This window comes from Podarcis melisellensis, assembly GCF_964234715.1.
Source record: "Podarcis melisellensis genome assembly, chromosome: 3".
NCBI lineage: Eukaryota > Metazoa > Chordata > Lepidosauria > Squamata > Lacertidae > Podarcis > Podarcis melisellensis.
The window spans coordinates 119,309,793-119,335,348 of NC_138530.1; the positions used below are offsets into that span (position 1 = coordinate 119,309,793).

At 45.5% G+C, this 25,556-nt stretch overlaps 2 protein-coding genes across 3 annotated transcripts in view; one reads left to right on the forward strand and one right to left on the reverse strand.

Moving 5' to 3' along the window:
* The window catches only part of TNFRSF21 (TNF receptor superfamily member 21), a 46,996-nt gene extending 46,031 nt beyond the window's left edge, over positions 1–965 (reverse strand). Inside the window, exon 1 of the mRNA XM_081906262.1 lies at positions 961–965. The gene's annotated coding sequence lies outside the window, so the exon portion shown is untranslated. The remainder of the gene's footprint in view (positions 1–960) is intronic.
* An 8-nt stretch (positions 966–973) lies between these two features.
* CD2AP (CD2 associated protein) overlaps positions 974–25,556 on the forward strand; it is a 36,308-nt gene continuing 11,725 nt past the window's right edge. Inside the window, exons 1-9 of one of the 2 annotated variants that reach the window (XM_081906245.1) lie at positions 974–1,106; positions 6,970–7,134; positions 13,138–13,287; positions 15,173–15,273; positions 17,781–17,901; positions 18,255–18,442; positions 20,321–20,429; positions 21,869–21,963; positions 24,113–24,217. In XM_081906245.1, the coding sequence (XP_081762371.1) occupies positions 1,103–1,106; positions 6,970–7,134; positions 13,138–13,287; positions 15,173–15,273; positions 17,781–17,901; positions 18,255–18,442; positions 20,321–20,429; positions 21,869–21,963; positions 24,113–24,217 (1,038 nt within the window). In that variant the 5' untranslated portion in view covers positions 974–1,102. The remainder of the gene's footprint in view (positions 1,107–6,969; positions 7,135–13,137; positions 13,288–15,172; positions 15,274–17,780; positions 17,902–18,254; positions 18,443–20,320; positions 20,430–21,868; positions 21,964–24,112; positions 24,218–25,556) is intronic. The other variant, XM_081906246.1, reaches the window with a different exon arrangement.

The window sequence follows — 25,556 nt, forward strand, 5'->3', positions numbered from 1 at the left end:
CCCCTTGTCTTGCTGTGGAAACAGCTGCATTTTTTACCCTCTAATGAGAAAGTTAATATGAATAGCTTGGAACCATTTATCCCTCACAAACTACTGTATTAGTTTATTTATTGTCTCCCAGTTCAAACACTTCATGTGAAGTAACACTGCCAGTCTTTGCATAATTTCTAATCTATGTTGTTGTTGGTTGTTGTTGTTGTTGTTGTTGTTGTTTAGTCGTTTAGTCGTGTCCGACTCTTCGTGACCCCATGGACCAGAGAACGCCAGGCACCTCTGTCCTCCACTGCCTCCCACAGTTTGGTCAAACTCATGCTGGTAACCTCGAAAACACTATCCAACCATCTCGTCCACTGTCGTCCCCTTCTCCTTGTGCCCTCCATCTTTCCCAACATCAGGGTCTTTTCCAGGGAGTCTTCTCTTCTCATGAGGTGGCCAAAGTATTGGAGCCTCAGCTTCACGATCTGTCCTTCCAGTGAGCACTCAGGGCTGATTTCCTTCAGAATGGAGAGGTTTGATCTTCTTGCAGTCCATGGGACTCTCAAGAGTCTCCTCCAGCACCATAATTCAAAAGCATCCATTCTTCGGCGATCAGCCTTCTTTATGGTCCAGCTCTCACTTCCATACATCACTACTGGGAAAACCATGGCTTTAACTATACGGACCTTTGTTGGCAAGGTGATGTCTCTACTTCTCAAGATAATCTATACAGTATTTCAATGTGCCTTTATTAAGCTACTGCAGGAAGAGCAAAGAGGAGGACACACTTCCCGACTTCTCCTTCGGCCTGCCTGGCTGACTCCCCTGCCAAGGCCGGCCTGGGGCCTCTCGGCGGCGGGGGGGGGTCCGCGGCGCCCCCTCGTCTCCCTCCCTCGGCCTGGCGGCCCCCGCCGAGCCCCCTCCCGGCGCGGCCTGGCCCGGCGAGTCGGGGGCGGCGCCGGCCGGGCGAGGAGGCGGCGCCCAGGAGGGCGGAGGCGGCGGCGGGGCCTGCCGGGCTTCCCTCCCTCGCTTCCTGGCGGCGGCCAATCTGGCCTCGCGACCCGCCGCGTCCGGCCTGAGCGGTGTCGGGCACCGGGCGAGGGGCTCCCAGCCGGGTCCGCGCAGCATGGGTAAGGGGCGTCCCGGGGGCGGGGGGTGGAGGGAGGGGGCGCCTCATGGAAATGGCGGGTCCTGCTCGCCCCCCCCCCCGCCGCTCCGCCTTCCCTTCCTCACCAGGGACTGGCGGCGTGAGAGAGAGGGCATAATGGGGGGGGGCAGGGCTCCCCTCCTGCGGTTGCTGCTGCTGCCGCCAAAGGGGCTTCACAGCCCCCCCCCCGCAGTCCGAGCCGGAGGGGTCGCCCCACCTGGGAGTGGCCGGGCTTGGCGGTCCCTTTGCAGCCTCTCCTCCTCCTCCTCCATTTTGGAAGGAGGCAAAAGGCTTCACCCTTCACCCCAGAGATGGGCGCCCATTGCTCGGGGCCGGAAAAGCCGCTGGCGCCTCCCGCGCTGCTTCCCGGCCCCCCTGCCAGGTACTTCTCCCGGGCCTGATTCTGGCGCCGCCTTGCTGTGCAAAAGGCCTCTTGTTGTCAAGCAGCGCCCAGGCTTGAAGAAGATCCTGCGTGCTCCTCTGCCCCACGCTTTGCTTTCAGATGAAAGTTCCAGGCAAAGTTGCTGCAGCCTGTGGGGGAGTGTTAAAGGATGGTTTGGTTTTCTCCGTCGAGTATAAGGGCCACTGTCTCTCAACAGCTCCCTTTAAGATTAAATTGGAATTACAAGGGACAGCTGGGAAATTTCATGCAACCTGATCCTGTGTACGATTTAGAAGTCAATAATTGGTTATCCAGAGGAACCTGATTCCAAACAAATGTTCGTGTTTGCTGAATGTCCTGATGGTTTTGGAAATAAACTCACAAAAAGATACCAGCAAAGCCTGAATCCCCCTGAACATATTGAGGAACAGCACGCTTGCAAAATGATGCATGTTTTCAAAATTCTAAAAGGGAGAGGATATTCATGTGAAAGAAGAACACCTGTGGACAGAGTAGCGTTGGAGGCTAGCTAGGAAAGCATCCATTGAGCCACAGAGAGTAGAAAAACTTAATGAGAAACTAATGACATGCAGTTCTTTGGAGAAGACATTTGGGAGGTGGCAGTGGAAGTTACAGAAGGCTACATTTCAAAAAGCAACTGTATATAGTTATTGAAAATAATAAGATCCACGTAACAAATGCCATGTAATAACTGGAGGAAGTGCCCAGTGGCTTGTTTTTACTCTTTAATTACTACTTGCTTTAAACGTGGCTCAACAGTGATTCTGGCTTCTTTTATATGGAAATAATATACAGTGTATGTTGTGTATTGTAATGTTGCTTGATAAAACTTGATTATTTTTCTTCCTTGGGAAGAGGATGTTGTTGCTGATGGGCTTTGCTCTACATTTGATCACCTCTAAATTGGAAAGTACTGAAGCAAAGCCCAAAACTCCAGCATATGCTGTCAGTGATCACATAGTGTAGCAAAAGAAGCACTGTGTGCCTAACTACTTAGTAAGAAGGAAAAGTTTTTCTTTGAAGTTTGTCTGTCTACAAGTTACACCTTTCTCTTTGTTCAGAGGCAAATTTGTTGTCCGTTACCTCTTGCATTATTTTAATTACCTTTGTTTCCTGCTAACTGGGCAGTTTTCAAAGATGAAAAGACCTGATTTGCATGTCTTGCTAAACCCTGGTTTAACAAGATGAGGAGGAGGAGGAGGAAGCTGACAAGAGCCTCAGGCTTCCATGTTCTGCTATCTTCATCCCGCACAGCTTGGTAGAAGGACTTGGGAAGCTTTTTTCCTAAGTCCCTGAATCACATTCCTTCTGCCTACGAGGCCAAAAAAGGTTAACCACCCTTGATTTAGTGTGACAGGTGAACTAGGCTAGAAGTTCTGATTCAGAAATTCTTGCATATTATAAATGCTTGTATCTTCTCTACCAAACAGATGTTCAGGACAGCCTACCTACCCAAATGTGCACTGATTTCTGCTGTGATACAGTGGTACCTCGGGTTAAGTACTTAATTTGTTCCGGAGGTCTGTTCTTAACCTGAAACTGTTCTTAACCTCAAGCACCACTTTAGCTAATGGGGCTTCCTGCTGCCGCTGCATAATTTCTGTTCTCATCCTGAAGCAAAGTTCTTAACCTGAGGTACTATTTCTGGGTTAGTGGAGTCTATAACCTGAAGCGTATGTAACCTGAAACATATGTAACCCGAGGTACCACTGTACTGGGATGAGGTGGGGAAGGAATTTCCTGTGTGTTACAAAGTATGTTTTGCTATACAGTGGTGCCCCGCAAGACGAATGCCTCGCTAAACGAAAAACCCGCAAGACGAAAGGGTTTTCCGATTTTTTAGCGGCTTCGCAAGACGAATTTCCCTATGGGCTTGCTTCGCAAGACAAAAGCCCATAGGGAAATCTCCGGGGACAGCGGGGAAGCGCAGCGCGCCTTCTCCTCTGTTCCCGGACCTGTCCTAAGGCTTGCGGTGGGAGGTCCGGGAACAGAGGACAAGGCGCGAAGGGCTTGTCCTCTGTTCCCGGGGCTTGCGGTGGGAGGAGGGTTTTTCCTCCCCACCGCCAACATTCAGAACAGCATTCTGAATGTTGGCGGTGGGGAGGAAAGCCCTCCTCCCACCGCAAGCCTTCAGGACAGGTCTGGGAACAGAGGGGAAGGCGCGCAGCGAGGAACAGAGGGGAAGACTTGCGGAACGAATTAATTTCGTCTTGCGAGGCACCACTGTAGTCACATGCCTAGACACATCAGAATGCTTCTAACATTCTGTAAATATGTAATGAGTAGGAAACATCTTTAAAACATACTTATCTCATCTACTCCACAATAGTCTTGTGCAAAATTGAGTAAAAGTTTCCTTTGATTATCCTAATTTAAAGTCATCCTTTTATAATCATTTTGTGGGACGCGGGTGGCGCTGTGGGTAAAACCTCAGCGCCTAGGACTTACCGATTGTATGGTCAGCGGTTCGAATCCCTGCAGCGGGGTGAGCTCCTGTCGTTCGGTCCCAGCTCCTGCCCACCTAGCAGTTCGAAGGCACCCCTAAGCTCAAGTAGATAAATAGGTACCGCTTTATAGCGGGAAGGTAAACGGCGTTTCCGTGTGCTGCGCTGGCTCACCAGCTGCAGCTTTGTCATGCTGGCCACGTGACCCGGAAGTGTCTCCAGACAGCATGGCCCCCGGCCTCTTAAGTGAGATGGGCGCACAACCCCAGAGTCTGTCAAGACTGGCCCGTACGGGCAGGGGTACCTTTACCTTTTTACTTTTACCTTTATAAACATTTGGGCACAAAGTAAAGTTTAAAATGCAGTATGTGTGTATGTATGTGTTATACGTATACATATTGTGTAACATCTCTAAAGCTTTTCCACTAGTCTAAAGTGGTTGAATGTTACTTCGTAGGTTGGAGAGAGAAATAAGCAAGTAGCAGCCGGGGGTGGGGGTGGGGCGTGTAGTGGTGGCAAAGCAGCTTGCCAAGTTCAGCTCATAAGTTTATTGTTCTAGGCAAAAGCCATGACAAACTTGTATTAGGCAATAATATTAATAAAATAATGCAGAATGTGATCCTTATTTCCGTCGTGCATAGAATGAAATAAAAACTTTTGACCACTATTAAAAATTCATATTTTTATCTCCAAAAGTTACTGAAATGTAAATTGCTGTGCTTGAACTGTTTAGCCAGAAGCCTTTTCCCCCGTTTTATTATTTTTTAAAAAACGGCCTGTTGCTGAAATGGGAAATGCTGGCATATGTAGAAAATGCTTGTGGTAGTGTGGGTGACGCTATATCAGTCTATTTATAGCCAGAGAGGAGGAAAAACAGCAGACACACAAAAATGGCTAAAATTAACTCTTGGTTATTGACTTGCTTTTAACCTTCAGGTCTAAATCTGTGACTTTAAAAAAACAAGCAAACTAAAATAACAACAAAACCTGTGTTCTGGACTTGCACCCTAATCCTATGTAAATAAAGATTACCATATATACTCGAGTATAAGCCAACCCGAATATAAGCCGAGGTACTTAATTTTAGCACAAAAAACTGGGAAAACTTATTGACTCGAGTACAATCTGGTTCACCACACCACAGACCTGGTGGCGGCGGCGGCAGGAAGAACAAGTAGCCCGAAACGGCTCCTTTTGGGCCGCTTGTCCTGCCGCCGCCCGCCTCACTCAAGTATAAGCCGAGGGGGACCTTTTCAGCATAAAAAATCTGCTGAAAAGGTTGGCTTATACTCGAGTATATATGGTACTTCCATGTGATTGTGCACAGGATTGTCACCTAAATTCTTCATTGTGGCCTTTGTGTGGCCACATCAGAAGGAAGCAATATTTGGAAGGGAGCTACAAACCTCTGGGTACAAGAGGCCTCCTGCCCCATGAGAGTGTACAAGACTCAAGGGGCAGGAATTACTATCTTCCCATTAAGTTCCCTTCTGGCCACCACAAGAGCACTATTGTCAAGTTATTTCCTCATCCTCCCTTTTACTGCCCTGTCCTTTACCTCTTTTGCTTTCTCTTTTCTTTTGTTTGGTTCTTTTCTTTCTTGAGTGCACTTTATTCTGTCTCTCCCCCCCTTTTTTCTTTCTTTTTGCTGCTTTATTGGCCTGAGGGCCTACTGGAGGGCTAGCACCCTGCCTTGGGTGAACAGGAATGTTACTTACTCTGTCTCCCTCCGGAGCATGTTGGATTCCTATTCCCATTGTCCAGTGTTTACTAAGCAGTCCTGCATCTGGTGATGTGTGTGTTTGGGGGGGGGGAATTGTTAGCCGTTAATCAGTTATGTGATTTATTTTGTTTTGTATTGACTTGCCTGCAAGTGCTAAAAAAAACCTCTGGTCTGCTTATTTGCGTGTCTGTTTTCCCAGGTTAGGAAGACTGAAGCTTTGATAAGAGCAATTGCTTCAGTCTGGGAGCTTCTATAGGAACTGGGGCTCTCAGTTGGGTTCTGATCCAAGCAAGCGTTACTGTGTGCTTTCCCGTACTCCTGAGGAGCCCCATGCACAGCTGGTGGACACTTTGCCAGCGGCTTTGAAGTTCTTGCCTGGCTCTTAGTCTCCTCTTCTCCTCATCAGATAGACATATCTGATGGCTCCTTGGAATGAAGACTGTGGCCATGGTGGATATCTGCTGGAGGGCCCAGCTCCTCATCTGAGGAAACCTTGGGTCTGCACAGGGTTCAACGCTAACACTGGGTGCCAGGGTGGCTTCCTCAGGTGGCAGTAGCTTTGATGGGCCGTGGAGCCTAAAAGGGATAGAGATTGGAAGGGCAAAGGCAGGTTCAGGAATGGTGTGGGCTGGAAATCAAACCCTTGCATGGACAGATGTAGGCAAAGCCACACACTTCGCAATCTTGAATATCAACTTAGTTACCGTCTCATTTGAGCTTCTTTTTTGTAACTTACAGCCTTGGTATGTTGCTCCTCTTTGGTTTTGTGAGTGTTATGAGTATTAAAGCAGTTTGTAAAAACACACACAAGTAGGGCTTGTACTTCCATGTGCCTGAATTACATACAGTATGTTTCCGAGCAACAATTCAAAGTGTTGGTGCTGACCTTTAAAGCCCTAAACGGCCTCAGTCCAGTATATCTGAAGGAGCGTCTCCACCCCCATCGTTCAGCCCGGACACTGAGGTCCAGTTCTGAGGGCTGCGAGAAGTGAGGTTACAGGGAACCAAGCAGAGGGCCTTTTCGGTAGTGGCACTCGCCCTGTGGAACGCCCTCCCACCAGATGTCAAGGAAATAAACAACTATCTGACTTTTAGAAGACATCTGAAGGCAGCCCTGTTTAGGGAAGTTTTTTAATGTTTGAAGTTTTATTCTGTTTAATATTCTGTTGGGAGCTGCCCAGCGTGGCTGGGGAACCCCAGCCTGATGGGTGGGCTATAAATAAATTATTATTATTATTATTATTATTATTATTGACTCTTCTCTTCTCCCTCCTAGTTGAGTATGTTGTGGAGTATGACTATGATGCAGTGCATGATGACGAGCTAACTATTCGAGTTGGAGAAATCATAAGGAATGTGGCAAAACTAGAAGAAGAAGGATGGCTTCAAGGAGAGCTCAGTGGGCGAAGAGGCATGTTTCCTGACAACTTTGTTAAGGCAAGTTCATCGCAGTTCTTTGCTATAACAGTTGTGCAACTTCAAACATTAAATCATACCTGTACTACTTGACATTAAGCTTGGAGATCAGAACTATTTCAATAATGATACAGCTGAAATTCTAGAGTGGTGTGCGAAAACCTTTGTAGGAAGAAAGACCTTGATTAGTTCTAGAAATTGGCTGGCAATATTCTGCAGAGTTGTAAATTTAAGGCTGTGATTTGTTTTCTTTCGTATTGCAGCTTACTATTCGACTTTCCCTATTTATATTTTATGGCATTTTCTTCTTAAGGTTGCAACTTGCAAAAGCTCTGAATTGGAACCCATTCTATTCTTTAATGCCAGTTGTATTCCTCTCTGCAACTGACATAACAAATGTGCAAGGAAGAAGTTACTAGGTTCTTGCATATTGCATCACAGTGGGCCAAACTTGACATTACGGGTGACTGATGAAAATTGTATCCCTGCATCTAGTTACTCCCTTCTCAGCCTTTATGTCTGATTTAGCTTGTACCAATATAATGACTTCAAGATGGTGTGCTAGATGCAGTTGGATGGGAAATGGATAGTGTACAGAGTCATTTATGTTTGGTACCTCACTAGTGGCTTTTGGTCCAGAAATGGGTTTGGGTCTTGTCTCCCTCACTGCTCCATTTGAATGGGTCTTCTCTCTGCACAGAAGCTTGTACAGAGTGGTTTTGGAGCTAAAGTTCAAAGACTTTATAAAAAATGAATATCTGTGGCCAAGATATTTCTCAATCAGTGCAGAGATTCTTCTGCACTGTATAGAAGTTTTCATCCTTCTTGAATATTTACCTGCTTTGTTGTTTGCAACCACCATCTGACATTCTGCAATTTGGATTGTATGAGTTACTTGTTATTTTGCCTAACATAATGACTCCTTGAAATCTCATAATATAAATTTAAAAGGAGAAACAGCTGGTGGCGAAATGGGATGGAGAAGATTCTGATCCCCTGGATATCATGACTTGAGTGTGGTGAAAAGAGCTGTTAAAACAGAATTGGAGAATTGGATCTGGCCAGGTGGCCAGATCCTGATCTCTTCTACCCCTTGTGGGCCAGATGAGCAGGTGGGCAGCCAGTCACTTGACATGGCCATGATGTCAGATGATGGGACCTTTTGGCGAGTCCTGACAATTGCTGGGACTTCAAAGCACCATGCAAAGAGCCTTGCTGGGTCCTTTGAAGCACCGTCTGCCAGGTGATTGTTAGTGCTTCAAAGAGCTGAGCAGGGCTCTTTGCAAGGAGCAAGAGGCTTGCAAAGGGCCCTGCTCCATAATATGCAAGCCCCTTCAAGGATTGCACAGCTGATGTCAACTAGCTCCCTTTTACTGCCAGTCAGCTGATGGGCAGTAAGAGCAAGCCTCTTTTACCCAAGCACAAAGAGGAGCTCAGTTTAAGGTTCCTGATTCTACACTAGTATGATGGGGGAGGTGGAATAGTTTGGGGAAACGAAACTGGAAGCCAGATTGGGACTGCTGGTGGGGCCTCATCAGGCCCAGGGGCTGATGTTTCTCCATCCCTAAGCTAAAGGATTCGAAATAAGGAAACAAAGCCAAACTTCCACATTTTCAGGATGTATGTAGAATATTTTTCATCAGGGCTGTAGGGTACAATTTCTCAACAGCAGGATGACATTCTTGATGTCCTATTCTGAGTAATGAAATGCTGTTGATGTTGTTGCACTGAAACAAATTGCCTGCCAAGTATTAGGAATGTAATGGATTCAGAAGGGGAATGGACTTGAGAATACCCTCAACAATTCTACAGTACAGATACCTTAACCTACACTTTAAAAAACCGTGCTTTCAAATTTGGTACTACTGTATTTTAAAACTTGAATTTCTAGAGCTGTTGTTGGCCTGTCAGAATGAGAGTGTAAGGTGCCTCAGCTGCCAGGTGTAAAGGTAAAGAGACCCCTGACCATTAGGTCCAGTCGTGATCGACTCTGGGGCTGCGGTGCTCATCTCGCTTTATTGGCCGAGGGAGCCGGCGTTTGTCTGCAGACAGCTTCCGGGTCATGTGGCCAGCATGACTAAGCCACTTCTGGCGAACCAGAGCAGCACACGGAAACGCCGTTTACCTTCCCGCTGGAGTGGTACCTATTTATCTACTTGCACTTTGACGTGCTTTCAAACTGCTAGGTTGGCAGGAGCTGAGACCGAGCAACGGGAGCTCACCCCGTCGTGGGGATTCGAACCGCCAACCTTCTGATTGGTGATGTTAAATAATGAACTTAGCAGCAGTGGGCTTTCTTTGTTCTCCCAAAAGCTTTGTTTAGCTCAGGGGTGAGGAACCTTCAGCTTGCATGCCCCTTGTGCCCCTTCAGGCTTCTCCACGTTTGTCCGCTGAGGCCATTTCAGGCAAGCCACACCTACCTGCCCTACACCTGGCATCATACAGGTGAGGATGGGGCTTGCCCCAAACCTGCTTTGTGCGGCTCCCGAAGCGCCTGGCAACCAGCTGTTTGTCAGGAGCCTTTGAAGCGCTGCACAAAGCTGGGACCCAGTTTCAAGGGGCATCCCTCTCTTTTGCACCAGCTGATTGTGCGCCTGAACCCAGTGCCAAGCAGCCTCACTCCCCCTTTGCACTGACTGAAGGGAGAGTGATCCTGCTTAGCACTGGATCCCCGCTTTGGCAGTGCTTCAACTCAGCAGGGTCACTCTCCCTGAGCATCAGCAGATGGGCAGGGTTCGAAATTCCCAGGAAGCCTTTTGATGTGCTGAGGAGGGACCCTTTCCATTGTGGTATGATTTTACATTCACAGTAAACAAGCTGTGAATGTGGTTACCGTAAATGGATTGCTTCTCTCTTGGCGAAACCTCCCCTTCAAATGGAGAACTTTGCAGGTAGCAACTGAAGACGGTCTTTCAGGGTGAGACACCTTGTGGCTGGCAAGTTTTACTTGTAAGGCCTTCATGAGCTGGTTGATTACTGAAGGGGCTTCTCATGGTGATCTTGCTTTTCAAGAGTGCAAAGGCCTCTTTTCTTGCATTTCCCTTCATTTCTTCTCATAATTATATTTTTGTTGGCTTGCCAGGAAGAATCATGGTTTTCCCCCTTTATTTGAATTCTGCTGCATCATTTTGCTTTTTAGGCGTGCAGGCTGAGCATGGGGGTGGGGAGAGCAGACTGGAAATTACGACAAAAAGAGGGTTTTTGCGGGGTGGGGGGGATGCCCTACCTGTGCATTCTGAAGTTTGATTTTGTGTATCTGATGGCGTATTTGGTATGGAGAGAAGAGTGTAAGTGGAATAAATATTCTTATATCTTGAAATAGATAACAAAACCATTCTGGGTTTTGGTCCTGCCCACTTGTGACCGTGAGTGAGATTTACTGAATGTGTGTTGTCTGCTTTTTGAACTCAAGTCTGCAGCACAAGACAGAGCATCTTAAGATCTAGCCCTTCCTGGAGATGCTGGGGGATTAACCTTCTGCACTCAAAGCAGCTGCTCTGCCACAGAGCTACAGTTTGCAAAGGAAGAGCATTTCAGAGAGGCTAAAGCGTACCCTATAAAACTGACTCTGACCATTAGAACGTCAATCCAGTTGTAACTGGGTGTTAGAAACAAGCCAGCTTGAAGCCCTAGCATGTTCCCCTCCCCTCCCCTCCCCCACTCCAGCATTTCATTTCCAGATTGAAACAGACTAGTCCCCCTGCCCCCCACCCACCAGCATTTTCACATTACCATTATTGCCCTGCTTCCTCCTGCAGCAAGAAGGTGGGTGCCTTTTCACATAAGCAGGAGTTTCACCTTAGAATTTCCTGAGTGCCACACGCTGTACACATCGTTTTATCATGAGTACTTCTGGAGAAAGCAGCTTTTGGACTGCTGGGAGTTCAGCCCTGTAAAACTGCCACTTTCTACTCACAAGGTGAACATCTGAAGAGCAGTACCTATTCTGATTTCTCAATCACTGCCTAGATTACGTACAGCATACATACATCATTTTAGGTATTTGTAAGATGTCTTCCCATAGTCTAAACCAGTGTTTCCCAACCTTGGGCCTCCAGCTGTTTTTGAACTACAATTCCCATCATCCCTGACCACTGGTCTTGCTAGCTAGGGATGATGGGAATTGTAGTCCAAAAACAGCTGGAGGCCCAAGGTTGGGAAACACTGGTCTAAACCATGCTCAAGGAGGCTTACGACATAAAAAATTACAAACACAACAAAAGTGACCATTAAAATAAAGCATCAAAAAGTACACAGCCAAATTGAACCATTTCCACACAAATCATAATAAGATCTAAAATACAGATACAAAAAACCCCTGCAAAACAGCAACAATACCCCCCCCCCAAAAAAAACCCACTTCTAACCCAAGACCCAGTGGAAGATTACTGGCCTGTACTCCTTCCACTATCAGGCAGCAACACAGAGTATGTTTCTGTCTGCATAACGTCATTCTTTGTAAACTATGGATTATATTCCTATTTCTGCCCGCCCTATTCCAGCAACATCCCTGTGGTCCCTCAAATAATCCAGAAGCTACTGTAGGCCTGGAAGACCCAGTCCAGCCTCCAGAGCAGATTTTGGGGGCTGTGAGAAGAAGTCCTGTTGAGCGAATGGAGACCTTTTCTGCTCACGCAGGAACAGCATTGGATTCAACTTGCAACCTTTATCTTTCCAGTAAATAGGTCATGAATACCCCACCATTTGTTCTTTCTGCTAGTACTCTTAAAAATATTTATTTTGACTTTGTGAAGCAGTTTATCACGTAAATGAATCTTTTGCATAAATATTTCTGATATTAATATTGCAGACTGAACTGTTACTTTGATTATCTGTTCAAGGCACTTAGGCAAATGAAAGAGCTTTTTATTTATTTATTTTAAAACTTCTTAATTTTTAATTGCTTGTGCTCATGAGCTGTGATTGGAGCTCCAGTTCACTGCTGGAGAAAAGGTTGGTGATCTCCTTGTGCAGCAGCAGCGGCAGCAGCTGCTGCTACAAACATCCTATGAACCAGGAAGCTTGCTAGTTGATACTTGAACTTTGGCCAGAGCAAGAACTTGGCTTGAAACTTGGTTCAAAATACACAATACGCACAGACATACCTGGGTGTGTTCAAGCAAATATGTCTTTAGAACCAGTAAGTTCATTTTTCCCTTGTTAAAAGCAGTGATATAGTATGAGAATCACAACCTTTTGTGAGTAGTGGGTTGTACTCTGATTTTTTAAAAACAATTAAGCTGAATGTTTCATTTCATGACCTAGTCTGATGTAATGTCTGTAAATTATGTGAAGTTTCCTAGGTTTACATAACTGCCTAGTTTAGTTCAATTTTATAATGCTTGACTTCAGATGCTGCTTTTAATTTTTTGGCAAGTTGTTAATAATGTTTTTCGTGAACTCATGAAGATGCAGCTCATCTGAATTTACATACTGGGGAGTGGAGCTCCTCACAGCGTTCCTGCTTTGTTCAGGAAGCTTGCACTGGGGTTTTTGGTACAATTTTGCTTTGGTGCTGTCTTCTAAAGTGAAAATACAAATAGACTCTGGTTGTTGGTTATTTCCTTAACTCTTGCGCCAAATGTGACAGTTGCTGTAAGGAAAAACTTTACTTCTCTACTTTTATCGTCAGTGCAGAAGTTCTAAATGTGGTTTTGCCTTTGCCAGTCCTTTAAAGTGTTTTCAAATCAAATCTCTCCTATATTTGTTATGGCAAAGCAAATCTTAGATAACTGAGTTTATATAGAGGGTTAAATAAATGCTTTGGACCAGGAATGACCCTTTTCTGGTACATTATGAGGAATGGTTGAAGGAGCCGAGTATGTTGGCCTGGAAAAGAGGAGGCTGAGAGGAGATATGAGAGACATCTTCAGATATCTACAGGGCTGTTCCATGGAGGAGGGAGCAAGCTGTCTGAGGCTTCCCTTCCTTCAGTGCAGGGCTATAGCTTGTTATGAATATTTTAGGTTCCTGTAGTCCATCTCTCTTCTCACCCCACTGCCCCCCTGTTCTTCTCTTTACTAGGAAGTTAAGAAAGAGACGGACTCTCAGAATGAGGATTTGCCAGTCAAGAAGGAAAGGCATGGAAATGTTGCCAACCTTGTTCAGCGCATGAGCACTTACGGACTTCCAGCAGGAGGGTTCCTGCCCACTTCCCAGTCTAAAAGCTTCAAGAGGAGTATGCAATCATTTCCTTGATAGCTAGATAAATCTCTTGTTAAGTGGTGATATCATTGGGGTACTCTCAGATCATGTGCAAATAGGTCTTGCAGGTTGTTTTCCTAAATTATTTCAGAAAAAATAATAATGCAAGGATATCTGTTTAATATATGATAACATTGTCACTCCATTGGCAGGTATTATAGGTATTATACTGCCCTCTCAAACCATTATAATTCAAATACTGTCATACTTTTCTTATTCACATGTTGACATGTTTTTTACATTTATTTTTTGAATAAAGCTGGTGGAAGAAGTTGAAATCTGATCACAAATTCTAACAGCCATGCCCCACTGCTGTTAGAATGTACAGTTACAACAGGAAAATCCTTTTGTACGTGCTGGTAGTTAGATAATCATTAACAGGATCCTGGTAAATGGGCTCCTAGCCTGATACAGCAGTCTCTTCTTACATTCTAGACTCCAGTCATTTTCCATCTGCTTGGCAGCACCCAGCAAGGGTATCTGCTTTTTCCATCATGTTTTCTATTGAACTGTTAGCAGAACTCTTCCATGCCACTCCTCCTGCTCTTAAGTCTGTGTGGTGATGTGAGAATAGTCCTTAAGAGATCTTCAGCAAGTTTCCCAAATGTCTCTACAAATATCCCTTCAAATATCTGCATTTGGCCTGTATTAGTGCTGATATCAGGAGGTATTTCTCGACATTGTTCTGAAATGCCTTCCTCCAGAGCCTAAATAGGTATGCCTCATGACTAGAGGATAATGATGATGCACAAATATGGCTCACTGAATGAATGCATCTTCAAATGACATACAACTTTGCAATAAGAGGGTAGAAAATTTCCCCTTTGGCAGTATGTTTGTGCAAATCCTTAGAGGGATCCCAAACAAACATGTTTGTAGGCACACTTTTAGAATATCATGAACTTGTTTCATTCCATTTTCAACAGATACATGGATTATGCTCTACATTGTGGAGCCTTGTAACCAGATACTATGTGCTGCAAGTATCTGCCTGTTCATGTGGATTTACTCAATTTCTATTGAAACTGCTGTCTGCTAACTCATCTTTAATGATTTTAAGGACACCCATTTCTGAAAATATTTATGTGTTCCGCTAATAAACCAACACATAACACTTCCTGTATTTGCACTTGAATAGCTGCAGTTAGGAACCATTGTTTACACGCAGCTTCAGCAAGTGCAATGATAAGTATAGTTTCTTTTACAGATCTGTTTAATTTTGGTTCCAAATGCAAGCCAGGACACAATTGATTGAATGAGTTCTGTGTTCCTTTCATTGTTAAATGCCCCATCAATTTCAAGATGTCTCCTAGCCACCATCTTGAATTGAGAGTCCCTTGCAATTCTCAACAGTTTTTCATGTTTAGAAATGAGTAATGAAACTAAAATGAACACCTGTGCTACGTTTCAGCATTTACAAATGAATTTCAAACTGATCCACACAAAAATTGCTTGTTCTAGGCAACCAGAAAGAAGGCATATATATGGGATAATTTCCAGAGGGTGTCGCTGCAAGGAAGAGTTTACAAGCACCTGCTTCCTGCTTTTAACTAACTGGTTTATCATTGCATGCAAAAAGAACAATTCATCCTTTGGGGACATAATGACAAATCACCGTTAGTTTAGGACAGGAACCATAGGGCTTGCTGTTGCTTGTTCACTTAACATTCAGCCATGGTGTACATATAGACCACAAAGCCTGTGCTATAAACAATATGTTAGGCTTTAAGCTGCCATGAGAGTCCTTGATCATTCTATAAGAATGCATATCTTAATGACTTAATTCCAAAATGTAACATATAAAATTGTTTTTAAAGGTAAACTTCACTTTGAGTTAATTTGTTTCTCACTTTCAACAGAATCGAAAAAGCGGCAATGTAAAGTTCTTTTTGAGTATGTTCCTCAGAATGAAGATGAGTTGGAGCTCAAGCTTGGAGATATTATAGACGTTAATGAAGAGGTAAGCCATTTTACAAAATTATGGGGGATAAAATGAAAGTTGTTTCTCAGAGAAAGAAATAACTGAACTATCCACATAAACATTGGGAAATTAACCAAATGGGATAGTCAGAATGAAGATGTCGACAGTTGAAGATAACCTAGAAATAGATACTTAGAAATTAGAGGATTAGAGGATTTTGGAAGTATGTAGTATACATAGTGAAATAATGAGGAAGCTAGATTTGATAAGAGGAGGATGTGAAGCTGCCTATTTTATAAAACAAATAGACTTGACTGAGAAGGTGGTAAGGGGGTTCTGTCTGAAATGCGTTTCGGGATATAAAACGTCATGGGAAAATAATGGAAATAACTTGCTTAGTGTTCAATTGTGACAGATTCCAAGTACTTGGCAAAATGCAGGAAGCACTTGTAATCTGTTTAAAATCACCAGATTGGATAATTCCATTTCTACATCCTCAGGAAGATAAATTGGAAACCTGCAAAAAACCTCAGGCTTATCAATTTTATTTATTTAAGACATTTATATATTGCTTGATTATTCATATTTCTAAGCAGTTTGCATAAAAACAATTTACAGAAAATCACACACACAAACTTACCATGAAAATGGGACTAGCTTAAACTTCCTGCTGGAACAATACAACCTTAGTTGTGTGCCTGAAGTTCAGCAAGGAGGGTCCTTGTTTAATCTTAGTAGAGAGGGAGAGGCACAGGCTTGGGGCCTCTACATGGAATATACAGCTTCTAGTAGCTCCAGGGGCATCCTCCCCCCATGCAAAGAGGAGCCCCTGCTCCAGTTCAAGGCCCATTCAGAGTAGGATAAGCACCCTGCGAGGGCCACAGCCTGGAGGCAGGGCTTAGGGAGAGCCTCCAGGCCCAGAGAGAGCAGCCTGGAGGACCACGTCTGGTCGTGGGCCTGAAATTCCCCAGCACCTGGCTGTTTGCTTCCCCCATATAAGTTGTGGCAAGGTATTGCTGGAACGATTCTGGTGTAACGTGAACGGAGGGACAGGGGACGGGTTTGGTGTGTGTTAGTTACAGTATCCAGCTTGGAAAGGGTGAAAGTGGAGACTCCTTCCTGCCAGGACACAGCAAGTTCCTGCTCCCCTTGCTAGCCATTCCTTGGCCCCAGGCCTTATCTCACTTCTAAGTACTTTGAGGTAGGAGTTGCCAGTGTGGTGCCCACCAGCTGTGGTTGAACTCCAGTTCCCATCATTCCGGATACCTGGGCCATACTGGCTGGGACTGATGCAACCTGGAATCCAACACTTGACGGCACCATGTTGGTGAGCAAGAGACACTCTAGCCTATCACTTTAAAAAGCTTGCAAAACTTCAGCCTTAGCTTTTGGAACTGCCTTTACAGGTGAGTTGATCATGATGACCCATCCGAGCAGTTTTATACATCTCTGTCTCCGTGATCTGATTTCAACTTGGCCACCACAAAATTAGCTTCTTTGTCTCAGAGGAAGTTCATTTTCTGTCCCCCGCTCCCTTAGACCAACCACTGCCCCCTAATTAGAATGTAACTGTGATGCGCCTGATTATTTGATATCTGACTTAAAATGTAGAACAGGACATTTGTTACTTACTTACCATGAGGATTCCTTCTGGTTAGGTGCATGGATGTATCCAAGATTATATTCTGCTCTCAGGCGCTGGCACAAAACAACTTGAAATGGGCCTTTGATGCTACTCTTTAGCACAGGGGTCAGTACTTTTTTAGGAGGTCCCTCAGACCTTGTGGTGGAGGGGGGCTTCTCTCTCTCCTCCGGCCCCTCCCCTCCCCCTGCTTTCCTACCTCCTCCGCTGCTCTGCCTGTGCTTTGGGCGACAGTGGCGGCGCCTCTCCTTTTTGGGCCAGCTTTCGCTGGCGCGGGGCCAGAAGGCGCTCCAAGCTCCAGCCAGAGCCCCGCAACGCCCGTCACGATGCCCACAGCGCGGACATGGACGGAGAGGGCGGTAGGCTTCAGATTGGCTGGCACCAATCAAAGCCCAGCTCCCCCGACGCCCGGGAAAAAAATGCCCCCAAAGTGGTGCAGCCTGAACGATCACACTGATCCAAGCAGCGATTCCAGGACCATCTGCGGGCCAAATCCAGAGGGCTATTGGGCCGGATCTAGCCCGCGGGCCTTAGTTTGCTGACCCCTGCTTTAGCCCATTCACGAGGGCTGCATGTGGTTTGCCCTGCTGAGGCTCTTTCTCTTTTTCTCTCCTCTCTGCATTCTGTCTCAAGCTTGGTCGTGGGGCAGAACTGATGGCAGAATCTGCAGTGGAGAAAGCTAGGCTACTTTATTTGCTGCCTTCTTAAGCAAGTGCAGGATATTAAGCCATTGTTGAATACCAAGGCAGGAGAAACCCTCGCTGTCCGCAACCTGTGTTCTGTTTGATCCCCCAGTGCTAATATTAGATACGTATTATCCAGTATTGAATGCCTGACGGTCTTCTTTAATTGGCATATTACAAAAGCTGTGAGTTAATTTTCCCTTTGATCCTCCTTTCTACAGGTGGAAGAAGGCTGGTGGAGCGGAACACTAAATGGCAAATTAGGACTATTTCCTTCTAATTTTGTAAAAGAGTTGGAGGTCATAGATGACGGGGAAACCCATGAAGACCCGGATGATGCAGGTAGCGTGTCTTGTGTTTGCAGGCACTTATATGGTAGGAGAAGAGGGCAGCAGCTCTAATCTTCACTCGTGCAAAATGGGTCAGTGATAAAAACAGTATTTTAATAGACTAAAGGAAAAAGGTCTGCTATTTTCTGAGGAAATATGTAACAATTTCTGCATGTTTTTTTGCTGTTGTAATGTATGAAGGTGTCAACCGTCAACTGTCAATTCTATTTTAGTTCAAAAATTTAAACCAAGTTAAAACAAAAAGTAAAACTTGAAACAAGTCCTAGAAGCAGGCTTTCACATAGGCATTAAGACATTTTCCTCCTTAACATTGCTTGTTAACTATTTCCACACATTTCCACACAGAGCCTGTTTTTCCTGACCCGCTCTCACCTGTAACCCCACCAGGGAATATTATTGATTCTGGGCCTGCGCTGATAGCACAGCCAAAGAAAATCCGAGGAGTTGGGTTTGGAGATATTTTTAAAGAAGGTTCTGTGAAGCTTAAGACAAGATCACCCAGTAATGATTCAGAAGAGAAGAAGCAAGATAAGGTATTTTATTTTCCATGTGTAATTTGTGATGGCATCTTTTCCAAAACAGCAACATTAGTTACTACTCAGCATCTTAAGCGTCTATTAGCAATTGTAACTTATTTGCTGAAGATTTTTATTCTATTGAAGAGTTGCTGCTTCACAGACAACCTTCTGCAACAGTTACTGTTGGCGGCTTTTATGTAGAGCAGTGGCAGGCACAGAATTGTTAAATTGCACAGTATCCCACTTTTTGCATTGGGAAAGGAACATCCTTAGTTTCTAGTCTTTGATCGTTACAGGGAGAAGTTTGAAAATGTGACAGTTTAAAAAAATCTGAAGTTGGGATGCCAATCAACTAGTCACGGCCAAATGTTCTCAGATATTACATGAAATGAAAAATGCCCTTCTGTAGGTGGCAGAGCAGCCTCCCGTTTGAATGGCGCTGTTGTGTCCACTGATAGTCAAGGTAAGAGTCAGGGCAGGGAGTCGCGTCTGTGGTCCTCTAAGTGTGCCTGTTGAAACGCGTTTGGATAAAATCAGTTCCTGCTGTGGCTGTACTTTTCTCAAGGCAGTTTTGGATGGGCACTTGCCACGTTAGAAGCTGTTGTTCCTCTTCCATACACGTATCACAATAGGCAGATTCACCTCGGGAAGTATATTGGTCAGTAACCTGCCAGGCTTACTTTTGAAAGAGAAAGTGCAGTCTTTCCATATGCCCAGAATTCCTTGGTAGTAAGCAGTTTTTCTATGTATGATTTCTGATGTGGTAAGTGTAGGTGCAAAGCTGCCTTGAGAAGACCCCCTCACATAGTTGAGGTTTGCTCTCTCTCCCCTGTGGTTGTTTCATCATCCCATTCTGGTAGTATAGAGAAAACAAAAAAATTCCTTCCAGTAGCACCTTAAAGACCAACTAAGTTAGTTCTTGGTATGAGCTTTCGTGTGCATGCACACTTCTTCAGATATCTGAAGAATTAGACTTAGTTGGTCTTTAAGGTGCTACTGGAAGGAATTTTTTTGTTTTGACTATGGCAGACCAACACGGCTACCTATCTGTAACTGGTAGTATAGAGGTTTCTCCTGCTCTGCTATTTGACAGTGAATGGAGAGCTGTCTGTTCTGCATGATTCTCTATATGCGACGCTTACCTTGGTTCTGGTGCTGCCACCTGTCATTTGCCAATGCTGCTGTTCCCTCTGGGAATGCTGAAGCCTCATCATAGACCTTGGCAGCTCTTAAGGATAGAGAGTGCACCATTAGAACACAGACCAAGCTGGAGGAAGCACATTCGTGTGCTCCATTTGGAGAGGATTAATTCTTAAACTAGCAGCCATAGAAATATAAATGCAAATCCAGATAGCTTGGCACAGAAAGCAGGTACAAATTGTGTAAATGTCTGCATATTACCTTTAAGGAACACTTAAAGGTACAGTGGTACCTCGAGTTACAAACGCCTCAGGTTACAAACGCTTCAGATTACAAACTCCGCTAACCTGGAAGAGTTACCTCGAGTTGAGAACTTTGCCCCAGGATGAGAACAAAAATCATGTGCCAGTGGCACAGCGGCAGCAATAGGCCCCGTTAGCAAAAGCACGTCTCTAGTTAAGAACAGTTTCAGGTTAAGAACGGACCTCCAGAACAAATTAAGTTGGTAACTAGAGGTACCACTGTAGTAGCATTTTAGTTGGCAGGTGACTGTTTCCAAGTCAGAAACATTGCTACTGTTCCTAAACTTAAGTAATATTTTTCCAAACAAGAATAAAATTCTTGCCATATGTATTACATTATAATGCTTGTTCTACACCTTGTTGATCATATGGGCAGGAGCTTTAATTGCAAATTCAAGTATATTTGGCTCTTGCCTAGGGACCGTTTATAACCTTCACATTTCTTGTGTAGCCATTATTTACTCATCCATCTGGACCAAAAGTAACCCAATTTCCTGGTGCAACGAAAACAGAAATTGCAACTGAGGTAGCAAAAACAGAAACAGAAAGCAAACAGAAAGGTATTGTTTTATATTTTCATATTGTTCTGTGATCTTCATGTTAAATCTTTAAAATAGAAGCCATTATTGAAAGGTTTGCTGTTAAAGCTGTGCAAAACTTCAGCAAGCCAGTGTTTTTCTCAAACGCTTCCACAAATTCCTCATTTGACGGATGAATAGGAATAGCTCCCTGTCCAGCTGTTAGTCTACCTCTCTGTCCCTTTACTACCAGCATGATAATGTAGCCCCTCCAACCCCGGGCTCTGCGGGAGGCTTTCTCCCAGCCTGCCACACTTGATCGCGGGAGGCTTCTCTCGGCTAATAGTTTAGCATTCTGCCTCTTCCATCACCCCTTCCCTCAAGACGCTGCTTTCCTGCTGCCATATTAATCCCCCATCTGTCAGTCACCCACTGCTAATTTTCTAGAAAAAGAGGTGTTGGGACTCCCTTGTTCTCTTAGAATGACAATGGTGCCCACCTGAGAGGTGCCAGAACTGAATTCCAGTGAGTTCCCACTGAAAAAAAGCCCTGCAGCTGCCCACCTCCTTGGGCCCCATACACCATGGTCTCCATACCAATTTGGCAGGGGTGGAGTAAAGCTTATGGGTGACAGAAAATACCCACACACAAAGACAGCATTTCTGCTTTATGAGGGTTTCAAGGACAGAGAATATTGCAAGGCAATGTATGCAAGCACATGGTAGGTACTGTATTTTTTGCTCTATAAGACTCACTTTTTCCCTCCTAAAAAGTGAGGGGAAATGTGTGTGCGTCTTATGGAGCGAATGCAGGCTGCGCAGCTATCCCAGAAGCCAGAACAGCAAGAGGGATCACTGCTTTCGCTGCGCAGCGATCCCTCTTGCTGTTCTGGCTTCTGGGGTTCAGAATAATTTTTTTCTTGTTTTCCTCCTCCAAAAACTAGGTGCGTCTTGTGGTCTGGTGTGTCTTATAGAGCGAAAAATACGGTGTATAAAATCCACATGTTGCATCTTTGTATATCCTCCTTGTTCTCTTTCTTATCCTTTTAGCTCACTTCCTCTATCCTTCTCTTTCTCTTTATGACTCAGAATTTGAAGCCACAGCTGACTATATTTTACTTGCTGCTCTTCTGCTACCAGTGGACTCTCCCCCACCCCCCGCCGCCGCCAACTCCAGATCACCAATCCTTGCTCCCTCCCACTGCTATTTGCCCATCTAACTAGTCTTCTGGGCACATCCCTGATGTTCTGAGGAACCACCAACACATTATTATTATTGTTGCCAACTAAATGTTAAACATTGGTCTTGTTCTGGGCAATTACATGTTGGATTTTAAAAGTACATTTGTGTTCAATTACTGTAAATTCAGCATATTTTGTTGCCATTCATCTCCCCAATGTCCTACTGGTGAGCTTTAAACACTGGCATTCATGCAACAGGAGTGCGCTGGGCACGCATAATATTTATACTTCTTTTTTCAGCTAAGGAATATTGCAAGACCTCATTTGCCTATGAAGGTACTAATGAGGATGAACTTAGTTTTAAAGAAGGTGATATTATTCAAATAATAAGCAAGGTAAGACATTCATCCATGTTCCTTTTCTTTTAGTTCTAGGCATGCCAAAGTGAAGTTTCAAAAGTTTTTGGATGTTGTCCAGTAAAATTAAGTTTTGAATGCTTAAACTAACAAACTAACAAATAAGTATATTCAATATTGGACTATTCTTGGTTCATATATTTTATAAGAGACGCGGGTGGCGCTGTGGGTAAAAGCCTCAGCGCCTAGGACTTGCCGATTGAAAGGTCGGCGGTTCGAATCCCCGTGGCGGGGTGCGTTCCCGTCGCTCGGTCCCAGTGCCTGCCAACCTAGCAGTTTGAAAGCACCCCCGGGTGCAAGTAGATAAATAGGGACCGCTTACTAGCGGGAAGGTAAACGGCGTTCCGTGTGCTGCGCTGGCTCGCCAGATGCAGCTTGTCACGCTGGCCACGTGACCCAGAAGAGTCTGAGGACAGCACTGGCTCCTGGCCTATAGAGTGAGATGAGCACACAACCCTAGAGTCTGTCAAGACTGGCCCGTACGGGCAGGGGTACCTTTACCTTTACGATTAAGACTTCTGTACATCTGAATTGGAGCCTCCCTATATAATTAACATTTATAATATATATATTTTGATTGCTTGGACATACAGCTTGTGGTGATGATGATGATGATGATCATTCATTAATTGATCTATTAGACTTGTTTGCTATGATATGCATATGTAAGCATTCACATAAATGCTTGTAAGCATATGCATAAATATGCACTCATATGACAACTTGTGCATTAGTTACTGAAGCCCCAGTTTCTTTAAAGGAAGTGATAATTGCTTGTGGAGAAATGTAGTCTGGACCCAGAGGATGTCAACAATCCTATGCCAGTGACTAACATTCCCTTCCTGAGTAAGTGACTGGCCACCTCCAGTCACTCCTGGATGAGACTGTTTTTCTAGAATCATTTCAGTTGAGTTTTAGTATGGTTTTGGAACAGAAACTGCCTTGGCCGCCCTGTGGGATGGCCTCTTCCAAGAGAGGGATGGGGAATAAGACCCGGTAGATTCTCTTGAACCTCTCAGTGACTTTCAGTACCATTAGCCATGGTATCCTTCTGGAGGCACTGCTTAGCTGTGGTTCCACTTCTGCTTGTATGGCTGATTGCAGAAGGTGGTGCTGCTGGAACGTTGATCGAGCCCTTGGCCTTTATGCTCTGAGGCCCTGGGGGATCTGGTTCTCCCCCCGCCCCTCATGCTGTTTAACCCTCTGGGAGAGGTCATCTGGGGATTTGGTCTGAGGTGTCACCACTATGTGGCTGGCACCCAGCTTTATCTCTCTTTTTCATCAGATGCAGGTGAGGTGGTAGATGAGCTGAATCGGTGCTTGGGTGCCGTAAAGGACTGAATGAGGGTGAACAAACTGAGATTCAATCCAAACGAGATGGAGGTACTATTGGTGGGTGGGTCATCCACCCAGGTGAATGGTATTCAGCCCATTCTGGATGGGCTTGCACTCCCCCTGAAGAATTAGGTCCACTGTCTAGAGGTGCTTATTGATCCAGCATTGTTGTTAGAGGCTCAAGTGGCCTCTCGTAGATAGAGATCTTTTTATCAGCTTTTCTCGCTAATATACCAGCTGCAACCACAGCCAAATGGAAATAGCTTGGGCGCTATGATCACATTTCCTTTAGACCATTCTTCCTTCAAGAATGGTCTGGAAGCTGTTGTTGGTCCAGAATACGACCACAAGGTTTTTAACAGACAGGGTGGTTGAGCCTGTTTTGCCGGCCTATTTCTGGGCCCAATTTAAAGTACTGTTGTTTACGCTTTAATGGCTTGGGACCAGGTTACCTGGGAGATTGCCTTCTCCTCCGTATATGCTTGCCTGAACCTCTAGATCCTATTCAGAGTCCCTGCTTTGTATGTTTCAGCCAAATGAGGTTGAGGCAGGTACACAGCAGACTTGGCAGTGAAAGGCCGGCTGTGGGTGCCAGGCTTTCTTAGTCGCTCAGGCTTTTTAAACAGCTGTTGTTTTAAAGAAACAAAATCTGGGCTCTCATTGTGTAGGTTGCATTTATTTTGAAAACTGAGCAGTAAATTATATTTTCCTCCAAACTATGTGTTTTCTGGAAAAAAATACATATTCTACAACTTTTAAAATTGTTTTTACAAAGAACTGTTTGTTGTTCTAGGATACTGGAGAGGCTGGGTGGTGGAAAGGCGAGCTTGGTGGAAAAGAAGGAGTTTTTCCAGACAACTTCGCAGTTCAGATTTATGAATCAGATAAAGATTTTCCTGTAAGTTCTCACTATCATTTTATAGAAATCATGTACCCCTACTTCAAGGCAGAAATAGAACAAATACTGAACATATTTAGCTCATTAGTCATTTTTACTCTTTAGGCCTCATTATTACCGTATTTTTCGCCCTATAGGACGTACTTTTTACCCTCCAAAAATGAAGGGGAAATGTGTGTGCGTCCTATGGGGCGAATGCAGGCTTTCGCTGAAGCCTGGAGAACGAGAGGGGTCGGGCTCCCCCCGCCCCATGCCCCATGCCTGGGGGGAAAAATTCTTTATCCCCCCCCCCAAAAAAAAACAAGGTGCGCCCTAAGGGGCGAAAATTATGGTAATTTCTTTTAAAATTACTTTTTAGTCATAGCACTTAAGTTACAGAAATATACAATACCTGTGGCATTTTACAGACTAGTAATGGCACAGTTTGTCCCTGGGTACATCCAGTAAAGCAGAGGTGTCCTTAATCCAAGTGCAGCTAACCTACAGCAAAGAAAATGGACTTGCTGGCTACACCTGGGGACCATTGTCTAAGTCAGTGTTTCCCAACCGGTGTTCCGCGGCACACTAGTGTGCCGCGAGACGTTGCCTGCTGTGCCGTGGGAGGGAGGCGGGCGAGTCGGGCGGCGAGAGGCCTTAGGCGCCCTGCAGAAAGGCGTCCTCTTTGTGGGTGGGTTCTCCCCCCTCCCTTAGCGCATCGTATTTAGTTGGGGATTCTGGAGAGGGGGGCGGGGGCGCGCTGGCCCCGAGCGGAACAGACGCGCCGTCGTCCCCACCTCCCTCTCCTCAGTAGCTCCGAGCCGACTGACTGAGGGTGGGACGCGGCCAGCGGCGTCCCCCCCCTCTCTCTCTCTCTCTCTCTCTCTCTCTCCACCTCCCAGCACCGCTTTTCCCGAGGCGGGCGCGCGCCTAAGGCTGAATGGGAGCAGCCTGGAGGCTTGGCGGCCTCTCAGCGGCTCATGACGGGCGTCCCCGAGGCGGGAGGTGCTGAGCAGGGGCTCTGCGAGAGGGCGCGAGGGATGCGTGGTGGTGCCTGCGCGCGCGTGACTTAAGAGGGCGACCTGCTCCCTCTCCTCTCTCTCCCCTCCCTCCCCTCATGGGCACGGAGTCCCCGGCACAGCTTGGCGCTACTACAGCTACAGCTGCTGCTGCTCCTGCTTGGATGAAGGCGGCTGCTTCTTCCTAACGCCCAGCCTCTGAGGGACCGCAGTCTCCCGCCCTTTTTTTTTTTTGGGCGGGATGCTGAGGTAAAGGATCCCCTCGCGCGCGGGCGGGCATCTCTTTGGGCAGGGCGCGTGTGGAGGCTTAAGGTGGGGAGTGTGGAGGGGTTGCCGCTTGCGAG